The following is a 23,348-nucleotide window of genomic DNA, read 5'->3' as shown; positions in this document are numbered from 1 at the left end:
CTCATCCCCCGTGCTTGCACAACCGCGGGTGGGAGGGAGTTGTTTACGTCCCGTGATTCAGGACGGGAGGACTCTTCTTCCTCTTCGCAGATGAGGGGAGGGGCATCTTCCTTTGTGTTGGGATCGCTCCCTAACTATTAAATTAAATCACAGCGCATCTAATCGATTTCAGCCCATTAAACAATGGAAGGTGAACTATCTAGGGAACATGCACTTATCAACATAACTGACTAAAGGAACCTGAATGTTGCGTGCAATCAAATTCCCAAATTCGTAACAATATCTTTAGATGAGGATAGGGATGCTTTCTTTCAAGACCTGCACCCTGTATTCGCTAACACTAATCAACGACATCTCATCTTCATACATGGAAACTTCAATAATGCTGACATGGTACAGATCAAACAGGTTGTGCATTCATTGTCGGCCTCCATGAACCAGGCATGAGAAATGACAATGGAGAGAAACTCATGGACCTTTCTCGGCACACACAGTTAAAATATGTGGAATGTATTTCCAATGCAAAAGTATCCATCAAATAACTTGGTACAGTGAGCATGGCAGACAAAGGAGCTTGAGATAATGAGCCATTGGCTCAAGCCATTATGGCATGGCAGACATGGCAGACAAAGGAGCTAATGGCTCAGCCTAGACAATGACACACAGATAACCACAAGCTGAAGAAACTACATAAAATATAAAACGTAGCATGATTAATAGTCTCGAATGTGGACGTCATGCACATTCAAGATCCAAAAACAAGTCCTTGTTAAATTCGATGAAAATAATTACAGTTAAATTCGACAACTTTATCGAACCATGCCCATTGCTAGTTGGTGCACTAGTTGAGCCCATGGGCCTTGCTGCAAACATCAAACCATGGACAGTGCCGGCAAACACATACTCAAGAACAGGAGCAGACAACTTTTACATAATCCACACTGAAATTACAGCATCTCATGATTAAATTATCTGTAAAATGTAATGATTACAATAGTCAGCATGGTTAAAATGTCCTTAAGGCCACCAGGGGCACTATATTGCTCGTCTGCGTGCGGACTCGCTGACTCTCTCTCACTCACACACACACACACACACACACACACACACACACACACACACACACACACACACACACACACACACACACACACACACACACACACACACACACACACACACACACACCTCTTCAGGAACAGACGAGGCTTAATTCAAGCCTATAGACAGAGTGTGTGTTCATGGAGTTTTCGAACCTTCATCATGTATTAAGCATGTGTATTAAGGAAAAGCAGTCTTCAGTGTTGCCTGTGAATGGATGGGCATTGTCTTCTTTAGACTAGCTAGGTATAAGGTGTCTCATCCCTTTTCTTCCAATCTGTGAACTGTGCAAGGCTGAGAAAGTGTAGTGGGCAGTATGCACACTTTTCCTCCCACCTCCAGGAGAGATGGGATGAGAGAGAATGGCGGGAAAGGTTGGCCCTGCCCAGCTGTCGGTCAGAGTGTGGGAGTTGGTTCCTGGTACATTTGTTTGTACTTGAACTTTTTGGTCTGTTCTTGATCCACTCTGCCCCTTGGCAAGAAAACATATATGGTGTGTGCCATATCCATCAATGTGTGGAAATGCTGTAATTGGTGATTGGTCCAGTCAGCAAGAAGTTGGGAGCTGGCAATAAAAGCATGTGCTCACCCCTCACTTGAGCTCTTGTTTCCAGGGCACAGCTGATTCTGATGCGGATTAGTCTCTTGAACAGCTCCACCCTCCGTTTGCTTCTGCTCTTGGTTCATTGCTCTGTTTGTGTGCATCACGTGTGTGTGTGTGTGTGTGTGTGTGTGTGTGTGTGTGTGTGTGTGTGTGTGTGTGTGTGTGTGTGTGTGTGTGTGTCCATGGAGAAGGGTTGGGGTGGTAGTTTTTACTTTGTAATGATTGTCTTCGTTCTATCAGGATTCCGTTCCGTGTCGTTATGTGTTAATAAATTATTTATTTCTTAAAATACGGTATATGCGCATCGTGTTCCCACCATTTTGCTGTGCCAACGATTTGGTTCATTCTTGGAGAGCTAAATTATACACAATCCAGATTTATAACAGGTGAGGTATTGGACCCCAACAGACGATGGGATGACATTCAACCATTCAGGCATTGGTCCGTATAAAACCTTAATAGCTCGGCTCGTGTTTGGTAACTGTTTTAAATGGAGTTATCAGGTGGTTTCCATCCACACGACAATATAATAAAAACAAAAAAAGGAAATTTACATGACAATGAAGGTGATCAGCTAGGCCTGCTCAAAACTTAAATGAAAACCTTGAAAAAAGAACACAACACAAATCAGCTTTGGTGTCTTCTTGATATTCCTTATTTACCTGACATCGAGGTGCGTGAGGAAGCATAAAGAATCATGTAAAAACAGCTCAGCCAGCATCAGCAAGCCCTCGTCTCCTGCAAGACAAATTCATTTGCATAGCTATCACTGGCAACCAAAAAATATATTGCCCTCAAGCCAGATAGTTTGACAAATAATCAACCATTCAAGTTCATTTGAAAACAAAAAAAACAAAAAAACATGCTGTTGAGGTTCTTGTTAATGTAAGAACTTTCGACACACACACACACACACACACACACACACACACACACACACACACACACACACACACACACACACACACACACACACACACACACACACACACACACACACACACACAATTTTAAAAATCAGAGTAATTACAAAGCAGATCTACTCTGTAAAAGCTATTTTATTTTCTCCATGTAACAAGAAAAACACATTACAGAGACAGTTGGGGAATCAAAACAACAATATGGCTGACTTGCAGAAAGTGATGAGAAATTTCCTGATATTTCCATTCTCGGGATACCTGTATATGAGGTCATTACACTGTCTTTTAGAACTTTTCCCAGATGTGTAAGAATGTTTGCGACTTGTTTTTGTTCACTGTGTTCAAATTTGGAATCAACTCCCACGAATGTTCATGATCAGAAGTTCTATCAGTTTTTCTGAGTATTTGTCATTTATCCTTCTCTGCAAGGTGCGTTTTTATTTTATTTATTTAATTTTTTATACACGGTCATGGAGAGTGGAGAAAAATAGAATGATATCCAGCAATTTTTACTTGTTGTAGTTGGAATTTAGTTTCTCTGTAAAGGTTGCTGCTAACTAATGTGAAATATATCGAACAACAATGTAGCTGTGCTAAAAGTACTCATTATTCCAGCTGACTGTGAGCTGTAAGTTATAGGTTCTGAATGGTTGGGGGTGGGGGGGGGGTGAAGAGAGAGAAATGCGATTACTCATTAACTCAGCTTTCAACAATAACTACAATAATTTAAGGACCCAATTTCTCACCAAGCCGGTTTCCAGACAGTGCAAGCTCTTTTAATGCTGGCAAGCCCCTCAACTCCTGCACCAATATCCAGAGCTTATCCATATGCCCAGTTCCTATGTTACAGTGTCCCAAATCCAGGTGCTGCAAGGAAGAGAGACGATGGAGGCAATCAGACAGTAGGTCCAAGGAAGACGTCAGATCGACTCGAGTCAATGCCAGGCTACGAAGCCCATCTAGAGAGAGAAGGAGCAAGAGGTAATTCTCAAGATTGTGCAACAGCAATGATTATGAAAAGGGAAACAGAAATGGCAATCATTTGAAAGCTTTTTCAAAACCTTCAAAATATATGTTTGTATATATATATATATATATATATATATATATATATATATATATATATATATATATATATATATATACATACAGGGTGTCCCAAAAAATATACAACTTTTCATCTGCAAAGAGGATGGTCATAACATATATTTTTTAAAAAGATATATGGCTGGATAGAAAGCTGAAAGGTTGAAGTTTATTGTACCAATGTCAAAATTGCCACCAAAATTTAAATTGTGGTATAGAATCGTCGTTTTCTTTTAGACCACATGTTCTACGTAGGCTCCACGTTGTCCGATCACTGCCTGCAAACGCGTTGTCATGTTCTCCATCACGTTGGAAAACGTTTCCTGAGGAATGTTCTGGATTTCTTGGTGGATGTTTTCCTTCAGCTGATCAAGAGTCTGAGGCCTAGGGTTTCCATAGATCCTGTCCTTGAGATACCCCCACAAGAAGAAGTCTGGAGGAGTAAGGTCAGGGGAATACGGTGGCCACTCAACTTCTTGGTAGAGGGAGATAAAGCGGCCCTCAAAATGTTGGTTTAGAAAACGCCTTGTTTCCCTAGCTGTATGGGGTGGTGCCCCATCCTGCTGGAACCACTGGGTTCTCATCTGGATCATGTTGTTTCTCCTACGGGCCTGAGTACGTAGCTCAGGCAGATATAATTCCTGCATCATTTTGCGATAGTTCCTCTGGTTTACCATGCAAGTGGGTCCCTGGTCATCTTCAAAGAAGTATGGACCAATTATCCCATACCAACCAACCGCCACCCACATGGTGACTTTGAGAACAGATCGAGGCACCAGTTCAGTTGATGCATTACCAGGATTTTCAGTTCCCCAGTACCGAAAGTTTTGCTTGTTTACCTCCCCGGACAAGTGAGCATGGCATTCGTCCGTCATGTGAAGTTTTTTGAGGAAGTCTGCATCTTCCTCCAACTTTCCTGAGAACCTATTTGCAAAGTCTAGTCATTTGCGTTTCTGTTGATCAGTAAGCACCGTTTCCGTTTGAATTTTGTATGGAAAGGCATGAATGTCTTGGCGAAGGATCCTCTGAACGGTGCTCTTATGAATGTTTGTCTAAGCAGAAAGTCCTCAAATCGATTTTTTTGGACTCTGAACGACCGCCTATCTCACCATTTCCACATTTTCTTCACTACGACCTGTCGTCTTCCGACCACTGTGACCCTTGTGAAGGTCACAGATGGTTCCCACATTGGTAAACTTTGCGATGGTGCACTTTATTGTCCGAAAGTTTGGTGCATGGCGCAAGTGGATACCGAAATGTCTCGAGTAAAGACGTTGTACCTGTATAATACTTTTCGTCTGGTGCCAAAGTTCAACAATTTCCGTCGGTTGTTGTAAGGTCAGTCTTGGCATTTTTCTGGTGCTTGCTTGGTATCAAAATAAACTTCAGGGTCTCTGCAACAAGAAATTAAGCATTAGTGACAAAACGAAGCGTTTTAAAAGTTGTATATTTTTTTGGGACACTATATATATATATATATATATATATATATATATATATATATATATATATATATATATATATATATATATATATATATATATATATATATATATATATATATATATATATACTGTACCGGCATCAAATTGAAGAAAACATATCCATTAAACAAATACCAAATTTTCATCATATAATTTTCAGACCATGTAATGATTTAAAGATTATAAATTCAATTCAAGCAAATTGGGCCAGAAATAGACTGTCCTTTGATCATGATCAGAATGGGAAATATTGGCAATTTCCAGAGGGTGATGTAGTCTGTTGAACATTGTTCAGAAATGCTGTCATTGTCCTTAGGAAAAATAATTATTTCATCAAAACTTAGCAGCAAAAAAAAATTCAATTTTTAGAAATTTGCTTTTAGATATTTCAGCTCATATTTAGATAGATATTTCAGCTTTTAGATATTTCAGGAAGACTAATGAAGAAGATTAATGGAAGGATAATGGAATACAAAATCGAGACTCATGGAAGACCAAGGGCGAAATGGCAATGCAGTGATCGTGGAGGCTACACCTTTCCTCAAAAAGGGAAAGAACAAACAGGAAAAGAGGAGAGAGAGGGGGGAAGAAAACAAACAGTTACCTGCAAGTAAGAGGGCTTGGTTAGATATGGTTATGGTTAATGGGGATAGAAAGGATTGTGGCTTGGGATGGGTAATGAAAGGAGATGGTATTGCACTACTCGCTTGAATCCCTGGAGGGAGAAATGCAGTTGAAACAGTTTCTGGAAGACAATTCTATAAATGGGAGAAAGTAGGAACAAAAGAGTGGAGGTGTGCAGCAAGCCTGGATTAATTTCTCTTCAGGATCGAGGCACATGGAAGAGCAAGGTGAAGGTGTGTATGAAATGACAGTAGAGCAGTGGGACAACTCTTGGCCAGAATAAGCAAGGACATGAACGAACAGCAAAGACAAAAAAAAGAGAAAGAGAAAGAAAAAATTACCCCCGTGTGGGGGTGACGGTCATCTCTATAATGTTTTTTACTATCATAATTGATGAACCGTTGCCAGATATCTCCGAAAATGACAGACTAGATAGGTTTTGAAAATGGCGACTTTCACAACTTTCGTGACCTCGTGAACTTGACCCTGACCTCAAATCCGGGAAAAAAATATGTCGTTGGGTATCACTCATCGACCTCTACCCACATACCAAATTTCATCAAGATCGGAAGTAAAAAGTTTTTTGTACCGGGAGGCGTTTTTGGCCATCTTCCAGGTTACGTGGCGGCCAAACGGGACGGAAATTCAAAAATCTGTCCAGTTAGATACAAGATAATATTTTTTTTACTAACATAATCAATAAACAGTTGCCGAATATCTTGTAGAATGGCAGACTCGATAGGTTTTGAAAATGGAGATTTTTATAACTTACGTGACCTCGTGACCTTGACCCTGACCTTGAACCCGGACAAAAGTTATATCGTTGTGCAACACTCATCGACCTCTACCCACATACTAAGTTTCATCAAGATCGGAAAGAAAAATTGTCGACGGACGGACATTTGGTCCGGCTTTATTAGATCATCTCGGTCGAGATGACCTAAAAAGGTGTCTACTAGGAGTCAACATGCTCAAAACGGTCAATCAGAGCCATAAACAGCTCTTACTTTTCAGCGGGCATCTGATCGTACCATTTCCCCATCCCCATGAGCACATCAAAGGCTGATTTCTGGTCCGTTGAAGGCTGAATATTAGCATCTCGCAGGGAAACTTTGACGTACTTGGCACCGAAATCTTTCAATAAGAACAGTGGTGTGCAACTTTCGACGGAAACAAAATCGGCACGATCGAGAGGAGCCTGCGAATCATCCCTGCTGATGCACTGAATTGATGCAATCGTTCGGCCAGAATATTCGTCGTCAAGATGTTGCGTGATTAAATCACCAATACAGTGACTCTAATTTATACCGCCGATATACTTAACAATCACGTTCGCCCCAGAAACCACAGTCAATCTGAACCACGCTGGCCACTGCTCAGACGCCATGACCGAAGACGACTGCGCAGTTCTACTACGCAGTTTGGTTAAAGATGACTCGGCATTTTACGCGCGCACAAAATTATATTTTGAAAATAAATGCCGACGTTTACATTTTGGGTTTTGAAACTTTTGCACCTTCGGTGGAAAATGTATAAATATAAAAGGCTAAAAATGTGTTTTATATTTATATTTCATTTCGGCAAACATACCGTCGGCGGATCCGTAAACCAAGTTATAAAATAACTAAGGCCTTACTTGACTGTTCAGACAATGCTGGCAGCTCAGGAAACTTGACACGATATCATGGACGGTCAACGTTACAAAAAAGAAAAATTGGGGTCGGATACCAGGCTGAGAGTAGATTGGTCGAAATCCTTCCTTCCTTCTTTGCGAATCGCATCGGCGTTTTGGCCATCTTCCAGATCACGTGACGATCAAACGGGAAGGAAATTAAAAAATCTGTCCGGTTAGATACAAGATAATATTTTTTACTATCATAATCAATAAACAGTTGCCGAATATCTTGTAGAATGGCAGACTCGATAGGTTTTGAAAATGGCGATTTTTATAACTTATGTGACCTCGTGACCTTGACGCTGACCTTAAACCCGGACAAAAGTTATATCGTTGTGCAACACTCATCGACCTCTACCCACATACTAAGTTTCATCAAGATCGGAAAGAAAAATTGTCGACGGACGGACATTTGGTCCGGCTTTATTAGATCATCTCGGTCGAGATGACCTAAAAAGGTGTCTACTAGGAGTCAACATGCTCAAAACGGTCAATCAGAGCCATAAACAGCTCTTACTTTTCAGCGGGCATCTGATCGTACCGTTTCCCCATCCCCATGAGCACATCAAAGGCTGATTTCTGGTCCGTTGAAGGCTGAATATTAGCATCTCGCAGGGAAACTTTGACGTACTTGGCACCGAAATCTTTCAATAAGAACAGTGGTGTGCAACTTTCGACGGAAACAAAATCGGCACGATCGAGAGGAGCCTGCGAATCATCCCTGCTGATGCACTGAATTGATGCAATCGTTCGGCCAGAATATTCGTCGTCAAGATGTTGCGTGATTAAATCACCAATACAGTGACTCTAATTTATACCGCCGATATACTTAACAATCACGTTCGCCCCAGAAACCACAGTCAATCTGAACCACGCTGGCCACTGCTCAGACGCCATGACCGAAGACGACTGCGCAGTTCTACTACGCAGTTTGGTTAAAGATGACTCGGCATTTTACGCACGCACAAAATTATATTTTGAAAATAAATGCCGACGTTTACATTTTGGGTTTTGAAACTTTTGCACCTTCGGTGGAAAATGTATAAATATAAAAGGCTAAAAATGTGTTTTATATTTATATTTCATTTCGGCAAACATACCGTCGGCGGATCCGTAAACCAAGTTATAAAATAACTAAGGCCTTACTTGACTGTTCAGACAATGCTGGCAGCTCAGGAAACTTGACACGATATCATGGACGGTCAACGTTACAAAAAAGAAAAATTGGGGTCGGATACCAGGCTGAGAAGTAGATTGGTCGAAATCCTTCCTTCCTTCTTTGCGAATCGCATCGGCGTTTTGGCCATCTTCCAGATCACGTGACGATCAAACGGGAAGGAAATTAAAAAATCTGTCCGGTTAGATACAAGATAATATTTTTTACTATCATAATCAATAAACAGTTGCCGAATATCTTGTAGAATGGCAGACTCGATAGGTTTTGAAAATGGCGATTTTTATAACTTATGTGACCTCGTGACCTTGACGCTGACCTTAAACCCGGACAAAAGTTATATCGTTGTGCAACACTCATCGACCTCTACCCACATACTAAGTTTCATCAAGATCGGAAAGAAAAATTGTCGACGGACGGACATTTGGTCCGGCTTTATTAGATCATCTCGGTCGAGATGACCTAAAAAGGTGTCTACTAGGAGTCAACATGCTCAAAACGGTCAATCAGAGCCATAAACAGCTCTTACTTTTCAGCGGGCATCTGATCGTACCGTTTCCCCATCCCCATGAGCACATCAAAGGCTGATTTCTGGTCCGTTGAAGGCTGAATATTAGCATCTCGCAGGGAAACTTTGACGTACTTGGCACCGAAATCTTTCAATAAGAACAGTGGTGTGCAACTTTCGACGGAAACAAAATCGGCACGATCGAGAGGAGCCTGCGAATCATCCCTGCTGATGCACTGAATTGATGCAATCGTTCGGCCAGAATATTCGTCGTCAAGATGTTGCGTGATTAAATCACCAATACAGTGACTCTAATTTATACCGCCGATATACTTAACAATCACGTTCGCCCCAGAAACCACAGTCAATCTGAACCACGCTGGCCACTGCTCAGACGCCATGACCGAAGACGACTGCGCAGTTCTACTACGCAGTTTGGTTAAAGATGACTCGGCATTTTGGCGCGCGCGCACAAAATTATATTTTGAAAATAAATGCCGACGTTTACATTTTGGGTTTTGAAACTTTTGCACCTTCGGTGGAAAATGTATAAATATAAAAGGCTAAAAATGTGTTTTATATTTATATTTCATTTCGGCAAACATACCGTCGGCGGATCCGTAAACCAAGTTATAAAATAACTAAGGCCTTACTTGACTGTTCAGACAATGCTGGCAGCTCAGGAAACTTGACACGATATCATGGACGGTCAACGTTACAAAAAAGAAAAATTGGGGTCGGATACCAGGCTGAGAAGTAGATTGGTCGAAATCCTTCCTTCCTTCTTTGCGAATCGCATCGACGTTTTGGCCATCTTCCAGATCACGTGACGATCAAACGGGAAGGAAATTAAAAAATCTGTCCGGTTAGATACAAGATAATATTTTTTACTATCATAATCAATAAACAGTTGCCGAATATCTTGTAGAATGGCAGACTCGATAGGTTTTGAAAATGGCGATTTTTATAACTTATGTGACCTCGTGACCTTGACGCTGACCTTAAACCCGGACAAAAGTTATATCGTTGTGCAACACTCATCGACCTCTACCCACATACTAAGTTTCATCAAGATCAGAAAGAAAAATTGTTGACGGACGGACGGACATTTGATCCGGCTTTATTAGGTCATCTCGGTAGAGATGACCTAAAAAGGAGACACTGCAGCATGCAAGTAATAGGGTTAGGTTATTTTTTTTTTTATTTTTTTTTTTGTATACCTTGGTCGAGGCTCGTATGAGAGCTAACACACAACTCGCAGCAAGGAGGCATGAGACAAGAGGGGCGGGAGTGGAAGGGACAAAACAGTGGGGAACAGACACATTAGGTGAACTGTGGAAGGGAGAGGGATGGGGATGGGACGGGGAACATGGCGAAGAGAAGGTTAATGGAGATATTAAAGATTGTGGGTAAGGATAAGGGAGTATGGTGGGCATGAGATGGCAGTGCATTTAAGCTCTGGAGGGAAGAATGGGAAAGCAAAAGCTCAAGAAGGCAGCTCTACATAAGTGAGATTGAGGAACAAAAGCGTTGAGGTGTACAGACAGCCTGGATTTTGGAAGTTTAACCAGGAGTGGGTTCATGGTAAATGCATACATCCTGGAGTAGTTGGTGAGGGTCAAAAAGCTGAGAGAGAAGAGGGAGCTAAACCAGACCAGACGCAGTGAATATAGGTGCAATTTCCCTGTGCGCTCACCTGGTAGCGGTTGGATAAGATAACCAGGGAACAACTGGTAGGCATGGATAACCCACAAAATATGCAACAGAGAAGAAAGTAAATACCTATGGATTTTTTTTTAATGCCATGAACAAACTTTGGTACATCACGGGTGATAAAGCTTCTGGTTAGGTTTCATTGAAATTGTGTGTGTGGTTTCAGAGAAGAAAGTAAATACATATTGTGAGGGGAAACCCCCACGGAGAATCTCTTAAACCCCAATTTTTTTCATGTCATGAACAAACTTTAGTACGTCACGGGTGATGAAGGCGGTGGTCAAGTTTCATCGGAATTGTGTGTGTAGTTTCGGAGAAAAAAAGCAAATACATATTTTGGGGCAATCCCCCTTTCGACCCTCTCAGACCTCAAATTTTTCATTGTCATGAACAAACTTTGGTACACCATGGGTGATGAAGGTTGTAATCAAGTTTCATCAGAATTGTGTGTGTGTGGTTTCGGAGAAGAAAGCAAATACCAACAGTATTTTGGGGGGCAACCCCCGTCGACCCCCTTAGGATCCGATTTTTTAATGCCATGAACAAACTTGGAACATGCATGGTGATGTGGTAAAGTTTCATTGAAATTGTATGTGTAGTTTCAGAGAAGTTGAAAGTATTTGTGGACGGACAGACGGACGGACAGATAACGTGACATCCCATAAGCTCCCCGGAACTACATTCCAGGTGAGCTAAAAAAAACAAAACAAATAAAAATAAAACGCACACACACAAAGGCCACTAAACTGCTTGCGATGTTAGCACAGCAAACCCTGTGCTGTGGTCTCATCAATGGAGATTCCAATAATGTTTAAAACTTTAGATTCCACAGATTCTATTCAACACAGATGAGATTTTGGTGCCCCAGCCCATGAGTGAGAGCAGTACTCCATTGAGCTAAGAACAAAGGTGTGTGTGTGTGTGTGTGTATGGTGAGGTGGATACTTTGAGACCTGGTAGGTCTCCGCTCCACCTCTGGAAGCCCACCCATGTGTGGAGATAGCACCCAACAACTTGTGCGTGTGTGCACGCGTGAGCACACCGATGGGGCGATGTTCTCTATTGATGTACCACACCATGCAGCAGGATGGGATAGCTGCAGATAGGATGGGACAAACCAGTGCAAGAGAGAAAGAGAGAGAAAGAGTAAGTGGAGAGCTGAGTGATGGAGATGGGACTGCCTGGAAGAAGGAGAGGAAGACCAAAAACCAGATGGAAGGATGCGGTGGTGAGAGATTTAGAAGTTGTGGGATTGGAAGAAGAATGGGGGGTTGACAGGAGGAGATGGAGAAGCGTGATCAGCTGGCATTGTGGTGACCCCAAGTAAAAATGGGGAAAGCTGTAAGACAAAGAAGACGAAGACGAAGACTTGTTCAGACGTGTATATAATTTGCCGATTTAACTACCTTTAGGCCTTTTAAAATCCACCCAACTTTAAAACTCAGCTCTATGTGGTAAGGTGTTACAAAGTCCAACACTTCCAAAATCATGCATTTAGGTATGCAGCACTTCGTGAATCATATTGAAATGTGCTTTAAAACTCTTAATGGATTTCTCTCTCATTTTTACCTCCAAAACCGAAGGTGGACGGAGGTCGTTTTCACCCCGTCTGTTTCTGTGTGCAGGATATCTCAAAAAAGTTGTGTACCAATTCGGACAATATTTGGTAGATAAGTTGGGTGTTTGAGAGGGACTATTTGATTAGATTTTCCTGAAGATCAGGATCTGGATATTGAGAATTTTTAAAGTGATTCTTCACCACCGAGTAATATGGCCAAAAATTATATGGAGGATTCATATCTCAAAAGGTTGTGGACGGATTCGGATGAACCTTGGTGGACAGGTTGGGTGTGAAACGAGGAAGATTTGATTCGATGTTGGTGAAGATCCAGATCTGGATCAGGATACGAGAATTTTTAAGATTTCTAAGCGATTCCTCACCATCGAGAAACGGGGCCAAAAACGACATATCGCACGATATTTCAAAAAGTTGTGGATTGATTGTGACAAACATTGGTGGATGAGTTGGGTCGGTGATAAGAACAACCTGATTAGAGTTTGGTTCAAATCCAGATGCAGATCCAGTCCTTCAGTGGGATGCTAAACGTATTTGCAACGGGTGGTATTTGTTAGTATTACAAATAAATTTACGTGCATCACTTCTGCCAACAAAGTCGTAAAGTGACAATTGTGTTGGAAGTCAGTTAACACAGACAAAAATGTTGATAATAGGTTTGTTACCTATTCTAACACACATTCAACAAAAAATAGTTTCATAATACATATGTTGTTGATCGTCTTTCGGCTGCTCCCGTTAGGGGTCGCCACAGCGGATCATCCGTATGATCCGCATCGAGATTTGGCACATGTTTTACGCCGGATGCCCTTCCTGACGCAACCCTGGTCGCCTCTTACGACACAGGGATAAGGATTGGGTTTCACCATGATTCTGGGCTGCCCTACACCCTCTCATACCGCGGCCCAGTGCAGAGCTCCCGTCCTCAAGCGATCCTCCAACCCAAGCCTCCGAGTAGCCGGATTACAGGCGCACGCCACTACGCCCGGTAGTTTCATAATACATATATGCATTTGATTTGTAAAACAAAAACAAAAGGAACAACAAAAACATGCCACATGGCTTTTAAAATACTTACTATAACAACTATAGTTTGTGTATGGTTGAGCACAAAATGCAAGTAGAGGATGAGAAGTAAACAATATAGGATGTGCTGAAGTTTCCACGTTCTGAGTATTTCATACCTGGGATTGCTGACAGCACAAGTCCCACATCTTTGCGTAGGACCGTGCCAAGGCCTGAGAGCTGCAGCTCTTGAAGACACTGTGAGGCACCAAGTAACAGAGCTTGCAGCAGGCTGGCATTGACAGGCTGATGTAAAAGGCAAAGTGTCAGGCACTGCAGGCTCAGGGCTGGATTTGGACATTTGAGGTGAGGAGGTTTGGGCATTGCAAAAGGCAAATCAAATTAAAAAACTATTTAACCAGGTAGAGAACACATCGATACCCATGACAGTATTTGTACATACAAAATTAAAACATGAATTTCAGAACACAGATTAGAAAATATATGCAGTTGGATAAATTGGAGACAAAAATAAAACGAGAAAATGAAGAGAAGAGGAGGGAGATGAAAAGGATGGCAGGACAATGTGGGAGAGCGAGGATAAAATGGGAAAGGAAGTTGTAAGGAGACAGAATTAAGGATGGAGAATTAAAACGGAGTGGATGTTTTTCCATTTTGCACATCGAACGAAGAGATGGCCTCATGCATGAAAAACAAGAAACATTGAAAACAAGAAAAAGTATCTTTGCAAACCAACCCTTTCCCCCAGTTCGACATTTAATAAGTCAATCAAAAGATTTTAAGGAACACCAGTGGCGCACGCGCACACAAATACTAACCACAGGGGAAAGGACACAGTTGGTGTATCGTTGGTATGTAAATGATCCCAGGCAAAAAATCTATGCCTATCTCTAATTTGCGCAGTTGTGGTCGAGCCACAAGGACAGCCACAGCCAGGGATAAGCTTGGTAGTGGCAGTGGCGACTCGGTAATAGTGAGAGAGTCAAGGTGGTTGGTTGGATGTCGACAAAGATGCACCACACCATGTAGAACCACAAGAAGCTGGTCAGTTGTTAGAGCTTGGGGTTTACGGGGTAGTTAGGTAAATAAACAACCACAAGTCAGTGATGAAGTAGGAATTTGGTGCTTTCAGAATATAGATATGAAAAAGCAGGAGAGATAGCATCACTTGCATATTCCCATCTTCTACATCTCCTATTGCACAGGAATCTTACCATTGTAAGTCAAGATGAGAGACTTGAGAGAAAACCATCGAAGAAGCACCATCTCAAGGAGGCGACACGTTTCATCAGTCAATCCCACATGACTCAGCTCCAAAATGGACACGTGGCTCAACTTCAGCTCAGGAACCTCAAACGATAATTTCCCACCATCGCCGAGACAATGAAAGTGACAGCCATTTGGCTGGTGGAACTCCTGTCCTGCTTTACTGAGCCCCAGACAACAGAGCAAGCGTGACGCGTACTCTTCTGATGTAATTGTCTCTTCAGTAACTGTATGAGTAAAAACAAAGTCAAACAGGTCACCAATTGCATCAGTGTTTGAACTTTTGCAATCCACAACCTCTGACCAAGGCTTTTCTTCCACAGGTGTTGTTTCAGAGTTTGAATCGGAGTCTTCCACAAAAACTCTATCAGAATCATCAACAGCCTCTGGTGCAGGTTCTTTGAAGCCACAGCCGCTAGCTGTGAAAATTGCCTGGAGTAGAGAGGGGTTGGCATTTGGACAATGGGCTATGGACACTTCTTGAAGAATCCCATTGTATGCTAAGGCCTTCAGGAGGCAATGGAGATCTGGAGAAAACTGCACCTCACCGCATCTTAGGTGGCGGAACTGCACTCTTCGGACACACGTTGTGAGGTGGGCAAGCACCGAATCGCCTCGACCGGTTGAGGTTAGAAGGGCCACTGCGGAGAGATCATGGCGGAGAATCAGACTGTTGATGTACCAAGAAGCCGTAAGGAATGCAGTCAGAAAGGATTCTGTGGTCAGGGAGAACAAGTTGTGTTGATGATGAGGGTTATAGAGTGCGTTGTGAAAAAACGCCTCCATGTATCTCTGTCGCCAACAGCCATTATTGCTCTGGAATACATAACAAAAAATATTACCTGCAAAATATGCCATTTACATTATTTGCATTCAATACAAAGGTGAATACATAAATTAACTTTTAGCAGAAGGTTGTTTCTGGGCAATTATTTCAAAGAAAAATAAATAAATAAATAAATAAAAACATGGTAACACAAAAGGACTAATGGGCATTCAAACAGAGAAAATCAGGCCTTCAAACATCTGCAAAGATTCAATCCATAGACTTTATCAACTCAAAGTTGGCAAAGTTATGCTATCTCTTGCTCTAACGATGTGCTAACACTCGAAATGCCAGCGCTACTTTGCTTCTGGCTTTTTAGGATACTTTTGTCAACTTTCGGTTGATAAAACAGCATTCCAGCGAATAATTCGGGGGCCAAAAGTCGTACCTCAAATAAGATGTCTTTGTTGAGACGTGTATATGCATTTCCAAACAACGAGAAAACATCCAAGTGTGCGACGACGGAGTTTTGATTTTACGCCATCGAAATACGAGGTAGAAAAGTCGAAAGAAGACCGTGTCGGAGAGAAAAACTAACAACTGAAATTACGTCATCCACAACACAATTAAAGGACCTCTTTTTTTTCTTTTTTTTCTTTACAGGAGAAAAGTTTGTGGACGAGCAAGGTCGAACTGACAATGGGATAAACCCCAAGGGAATGAATGAACAGGAAAAGATGAGGGAGGAGGGGAACAAACTGAAACTAGCAAGTAAAATCCATCCATCCATTGGGACCAAACTCTGCGCAGAGCGTTGGTGCTGCCTAAGCAGTCTCCTTGGCTATTGGGCAAAATCCTGGATGGGTCGCCACTCCGACACAGGATACCAGCATGCTGGCACTCATTTTGTCGACCTCGGTAGGATGACAGGTCGATTTAATCCCACCTGGTAGGTGGGATTCAACAGCTGAGCGGGATTTGAACTCGGAACCCTAGGATCCCAAGCCCACCACCCTAACTATTAAGCCAACAGCAGGCATAAATAAAATGGTTGTTCGAAAATGTTAATGTGGGGTAATAAAGGTCATGGGACATAACTGAGGATGACAAGAGATGGCAGTGCACTCTTTGCTAAAAGTTCTGGAGGGAAGAATAAGATAGAACAGCCTCTGGCAGGTGGTTATACAGATGAAAGTGAGGAATAAAAGAATCGAGGTGTGCAGTCAAGCCAGGATTTTGAAAATTAAACCAAGACGTGGTTCCTGGAAGAACGTATGAATCTTTGAGTTGCTGGGGAAGTCGGAAGACTGAGAGAGCAGAGGGAGCAATGTTGGAGAATCGACGGTGGAAAACAGAGACCACCGACCTGCCTCTGATGTGAAAGCAACAGACCTTGTGATTTGGCGTCATCACGTGAGATTCCAATAATTTTGAGAGTTTTCTATTGCACAGAATCCAGGAGATCGATGCGACGCTGGGGTACCAGCGCATCGTGGAGAGCAGTACTCCATTGAGCAACGGATAAAGGCCTCGTTAACTAATTAGCTTTGATTTTTCATGGAAAGACTTGGATTGCCGGAGGATTCCCATTCTGAGGCTGGCTTTTGATGCCAGCTTTGCAATGTGGTTGGCTTCGTTTAATAAGTGGTTTCGCTTGTGGATCATTCCAGAGCAAAAGGGTGAGACTGAGATTTTCCAGGGTGTTGTGTTCCATTTACCAGACCAGAGTCTATATGATCATTTCCATATCAGCAGAGAGTGACACAACTGACTTCCGAGCAGGGGGATGGGGTGCTGTATGACAATGTGGTGTAGTCTGCAAAGAGGAACAGGGTTTTCCAGAGCATCACATCAGAGAGACCATTAAGATAGATGAGGAACAAAACTGGACCCAAAACACTCCCATGTGAAACTAACAGCCTCTGGTGGTTCTATTTAGGAGGAGGGGGGGGGTTCTACTTATGGCAACAAATTGACTGCGTGAGTGGAGGAAGTCGGAAATCTGGGAAATCCTCTACGCCACAAGCAGATAACATGGCAAGCAAAGTAGGATGCCAGTGTGTCTCGAATGTCCAAGATATGTCCGGGGAGTTGGTCCGAACCTCTTGTTACAACAAAACATTACTGAGAGAAGAGCAAAAGTATGTCCAGAGTTGAGTGTCTGGGACAGAATCCAAACTGATCAGACATCAGACTGTTTGAACACAGAAACAATGTTTTATTCTTTCACCTTGCCTGTAATCTCAAGCCTGGTGTTGGCTTAGTGGTTAGGGTGGCGGCTTGGGATCCCAGGATCCTGAGTTCAAGCCCCGTTGGCTGCTGAATTAACACCAGGGGGTTGACTCAGCCTGTCATCCATCTGAGGTCGGCAAAGTGAGTACCAGTGTACTGGTCCCAGTGTATACCATACCAGTGTACTAGGTATACCATATCCCTGTGTGTCGTCAGAGGTGACCAGGGTTGGCGTCAGGAAGGGCATCCGGCCATAAAAAAACATTGCCTCAAGAAAAAGCCTAACCCCTGCACAGCAGGGAAAAATGGCTGTAAAAACAGTCATTTAATTTTTTTCTTGCCTATAATCTCAAGCAAGGTAACTGGCCTATCGTTGGTAGGTTCGGTTTTTACACCGTTCTTGTGGATGGGAGTGATGTTTGCTGATTTCTATGCAGGAGGGAGGTAGCCTAAGGAGAAGGGCAGATTTAAGAGGGCAAGTCGAGGGGGAGAAAAATGGCAAAGCACGATTTGAAAACATGGGCAATGATGCCATATGGGTCCATCGCCAAAGCAGGGTTAAGTCCGGACAGAACTTCGTTTTCCTTCTTATATGTAAAGAATACAGAGTCCATTGGACAGTGGGTACCTCGGAGTAAGATTGGGACAGAACAGGATGGGTTGGGTTGATGAGATTTGGAAGAAAATACAGAGTTTGGATATTCTGCCCCAGGAAGTAGTGCCGTTTCAGGTGAGAGATGAGATGGAGAGCGAGCATAGACTTGACAATGCGCCACAATGACGTGGAGGAAGGAGACCGGTTTGAGAGTTTGGCCTTGAGATTTGCATGATGATGTTTTCTCGCTTTCCTCAGGATGGACGCACACCTGTTGGACGCACACCTGTTGTAAGCCTTACGGAATGAACGAAATTTACCCCCAGTCAGATTAGCTTTCCAAGTTGAGAAAGCAAACTGCTCGACTGCAAACTTCAATGTACCGGGTCGAGAGGATGGATCGAGAAGTCAGAGATTGAATGGGATAAACTGGTGCACAAGAGAAAGTGGACTTTTGTGAAAGTATTGCAAGGTGAAATCAATACCAGATGATGTGAAGACGGTGGTCCAATCCAGCTGTGACAGGGTAGATTAAAGTCCCTGCCAGAGTGCTGATGCAATTAGCCAAAACCTGTATTTGTCGGGTTTCCCCAGAACAACAGCCAGAGAGATATGGGCCTTGACAGGAAAGTTACTATAAGAGCCCATGGGGGCAGAAGAGGAACAGGAGAGATTGGGTGGAAAGTTCGTCATTATGAGTTCCAGGAGGGACGGTATACCAGAAGGTGATATCTGGGTTGGGAAGTTTACCGATAGGGTCGAACCCATGGAATCGCAGAATGCCTTCGCTGCAATGCCAGGCTGGTTGTTGCCAAGCCAACACCCAGCTAGTTGGCATGGTAGAAGTTGAAGTGGCCGTAGATGAGAAACAGAGAGTTGGGGTGGCTTATTACGAGTCGATCAATGTTTGAGAAAATAGAAGTACGGTACATCGAGAGTCATCATCATTGGGTCGATGGTATACCAGGCTAACATTATGTTGTTGTGGGGAGGTATACACAGCCAGAAGCATTCCAGAGGGCTTGGAGGGGTTAGTGAGGACAATGGAGTTACTGACATACACAGCAACACCACCACCTCCGGAGTGGGGGGGAGGCCTGCAAAAGCAGAACAGAGAATAGCCAGGGAGAGACACGGAGTTGTGAGAAACATCCCAGGTGATGTTTCCGATTCATCCATGTTTGAAGATATTTAAACCCACCGACTGCCGAAGGGACGGGAGAAGCTGTTGCAATGGGTATGTGTGTCGGTGTACGTGTGTCTGTGAGTCTGTACGCATACAAGCTGTGATATGGCGACCTTGAGTGGTCTACTTAAATGTAGCACTCCCGATGTGCGAAGGGGGTCACTGAAACAAATCCCCGACGAAGCCTTGCATTTGCGAAACGTTTGAGTTGTTGAAAATTAAGTTGCTGTGCAAGGTAAAAGACATTCTGGTAACATTTTGCATGGAGGTGAAACTTTAATCTCACCCACTATTGACTATACTCTAGCGAGAAGGAATGAGTTGCTTTTTGCTCACGAGAATTCAAAATCTGAAAAGAAAATACAGTGTGTTAAAAGTTTCGTTTTAGGGACAACTAAATCCTACCTCACAATCCTCAGAATTCCAGCCAACCAGTTTTGTCCAATGATCCTTCCATACCGATTCGGTAGACAAACCTGGCCAAAAAAAAAAACAAAAAACAACTAGCTCCTGTAATTGCTGACAAAGTTAATGATACAAGTTTGGCAAAGACATTTTAAGCAGTGAAATTGAAATTGGTGAAGGTATTGGCAAGCAATGGCCTACTCTTTTTGAAAGGTACCATAGTATCTAAAACATTCCACAAGTAATTGCCGAGCAGAAAGGTAAAACACCTTAATGTACTCTCCCAAAACAACTGCATGCTCATCGATCGATACAACATGCTGCCTTTAAAACACCAGGTTGGCAGTTTATCATCAGGCTGAGAAGTTAATCCACACTAGGTAGCTATAGGTACGGTACCTCAAAGCTATCCTGCCAGTCCCTTTAAATACATGATACGTTCCTGGACATGACGCAACTGTCAGATCAAATTCGTCATTCTTTACAAGAACTCACCTCTCTTTAAAAAAGTGTTCTCCAGCCTTTCGAGGTGAAAGGCATCCAGCAGTGGCATAAGCTTCCGCAGCAGCGATGTGGGCAACTCTATACACATACACACACACACACAATATCGGAGCTATCGTACTGCAACAACGGACCCATGCGACAAGGGGCACGAAGATACTTCAAAGCCAGATCAGGACGGAGCAACACGAAATAGAGATGATTGTTTATTGACATTTCCTAACAGAACATGTCACAAGATACAGCGTTGCTCGTCCACTTTCCGGAGCATCGCCGCATTATCAGAAACTTTGATCCCATTGTCCTGCATATGGCGAGGCGAGTGAGTAAGAAATACATCGCGCAGCAGTCTCCGGAAGACTTATCCACTTGCAGGATCATGCATATGCTTGAACCTCCAGTTTAGGAAGTGGGCTGCAGAGTGTCACATATATCAATTATATCACACAAGCATTATTCCAATCATCTGACCAGTGCATTTTAAATACTCTGTTTCCATTTGAAAATAAATAATCCCTCCCACTCCCCCTGCACCCCCCCTCCCCCCACCCCAAACAGCATTCAGTAGGGAAACAAAATGCAATGCCCATTGGTTTTGGTTTTAGAGTGGAATCACTGGGCTCATGTTTAGAACATTCAATGATGCAATGTGGGCCATATTCTGAACTCAGGTGAAGAACATTAACAGTTCCACACACAATTAGCATCGATTGTGCATTTTTCTGCAGTTTGTGTAAGCAGCATCGTCATCATCATCGTCATCGTCATCAATAACAGCACCAGTAGTGGGGAAACTTAGCTAAATATAGCATAACAATTGTGCATTTTTTGAGGAAAGCACCAAATTTGGCACACGAGTAGCCTAACGTATTATGAACAGATTTGGATATTGGGCCATCTCAAAATTTTTGATGACAGTGGAAAATGGCTGCCACAGCCATCAGCGGCTCAATTTGAGATGGCCCAATATCCAAATCTGTTAATATTATGATAGGGTACGAGAGTGCCAAATTTGGTGCTTTCCTCACAAAATGCACAATTGTTATGCTAAGTTGCCCCACTACAGCATAATCATCATCAGCAGGAGTAGCAGTAACAACAGCAGGAACAGCAGCAGCAGCAGTAGTAGTAGTAGTAGTAGTAGTAGTAGTAGTAGTAGTAGTAGTAGTAGCAGTAGCAGCAACAGCAACAGTAGCAGCAGCCGCAGCAAGAATAGCAGCAACAGTAGCAGCAACAACAGCAGCAGCAGCAACAACAGCAGCAGCCGCAGCAGCCGCAGCAAGAACAGCAGCAGCAGCCGCAGCAAGAACAGCAGCAGCAACAGCAGCAGCCGCAGCAAGAACAGCAGCAACAGTAGCAGCAGCAGCAACAACAGCAACAACAACAGCAACAGCAGCAGCAGCAAGAAGAACAGCATCGCGCAATACACAAACCAAGAGGTTGTGGTGGCAGTATGAGTATCAGTAGCCACGGCACGTCACGTTCCAACGTGACATCGCGTTATAGTAACATTGTGGAACGTTAACGGAACTCGAACTCCATCCCGCTCCATTATGATCTCCCTCTACACTCGTCCCGACTATCCCTCCCCCCCCCCCCACACCATCCAAGCGATGCTGCATCGTCGTCACGTGCCGGCTGGCCACCATCAGCGCAAGGTCGCACAACGCGAAGGATTCTGTCATGTCCGGCGAATCTGGATGTAACTGAACCAAGAAACGAACATCCTATTGTTTTGTTTTCATGTTGACAGCGTCCGCAGAGCTGCGACTCTCCACGTCCCGAAAGCGCGACAGACTCCTCAACTCAAACCAAGACCACTTCCGGTGTTTTGGATACGAAGTTCGATCAAGTCTCGCGAGGATTGCGTCCTTCCGAGATTTCAGCGAATTTCTTCCCAACCCCGGATCAACGCACGAATAATTACTCGAGCAGATTCTGTTTAGCACAAATATGTATCCGTACATGTGACTGTTTAAACGTACAGTCTCCTCGGAATCGTTTGACTGCGCAACATGTCAGACTGACGTCACGGGTCACGTGATGGAAAGGGACACACACACACACCACAAAACTCGAATGACCCGGAAGAATAAACGTCCGTGAGAAACGAGCGTCGCCAGGCGGTCGCCATCTTGCTTTGCCCAAGAAATGCTAAAACAAACGGATCGCGCGTGTGATGTACTGAATAGAAGATGCTTAGCAGGCAGACACGAGCGGGGGAACAGTCGAGCCGGGCTGTGTTTCACAAGCGCGAGCGCGGGCGTACTTTGCCCGCGGCTCTCCTTTATTACGTATGCAGCACACTCACGAGCCGGGCGACTACTGCATTCCTACAACGCCTCAGGCGGCGCGCACACCTTATATCCCTTGCCGACACGATGACCACCACGACCACTCCTCCCCTCATCATGCCCCGCCCTGCATGCCCGCAGGCTATACCACACTCCTCCCACCTAAAAGTATGATTATTAAATGATCACCATCATCATAAGCATAAATATAAACTTCGACATAAACAAGGCACAAAAAAATGAAAACAGCGAAGCATAACAGCACAGCACATCATACAATGCGTCGATGCGAGCGAGTGGAGCAGCAAAGGCCAGGTTCCAAAGACGGAGGTGCACAAAGCACCCACCAAACTCTGACCGCGTTACCGATATGAAGCAGCAAGACGAGAAGCCCAGCAGCACTACGCAGCAAAAACGCCCCCAGGCGGCCCACGCTTACACGGCCTTCGCCGAGGTCGCGGCGACCTCCCGAGCAAACCTCCCCCCAGCACCATTAAACGCCTCCGGCCCACAAGGCGGCCCATCTCCCCCAGCCAGACCTGAAGCAGATAACATTCTGAGGCCGGAAGCTCGCTGTCTGGCAGCCGTGGCGCCAGCGCCAGCCCCGAA

At 43.6% G+C, this 23,348-nt stretch overlaps 1 protein-coding gene across 2 annotated transcripts in view; it reads right to left on the bottom strand.

Moving 5' to 3' along the window:
• Nucleotides 1–22,897, bottom strand: part of LRRC41 (leucine rich repeat containing 41) — a 28,642-nt gene extending 5,745 nt beyond the window's left edge. Inside the window, exons 1-8 of one of the 2 annotated variants that reach the window (XM_085884045.1) lie at nt 22,049–22,897; nt 20,437–20,523; nt 19,942–20,012; nt 14,706–15,573; nt 14,310–14,549; nt 13,650–13,817; nt 3,372–3,584; nt 2,368–2,443 (exon numbers count right to left, since the gene is read on the bottom strand). In XM_085884045.1, coding sequence (XP_085740171.1) covers nt 2,368–2,443; nt 3,372–3,584; nt 13,650–13,817; nt 14,310–14,549; nt 14,706–15,573; nt 19,942–20,012; nt 20,437–20,523; nt 22,049–22,130 — 1,805 coding nt within the window. In that variant the 5' untranslated portion in view covers nt 22,131–22,897. The other variant, XM_085884046.1, reaches the window with a different exon arrangement.
• Between the last annotated feature and the right edge of the window lie 451 nt (nt 22,898–23,348).

This window comes from Eptatretus burgeri, chromosome 6 (genome assembly GCF_056783735.1).
Source record: "Eptatretus burgeri isolate ZD-2024b chromosome 6, Ebu_testis_v1, whole genome shotgun sequence".
NCBI lineage: Eukaryota > Metazoa > Chordata > Myxini > Myxiniformes > Myxinidae > Eptatretus > Eptatretus burgeri.
This window is presented reverse-complemented; position numbering and strand designations above follow the sequence as displayed.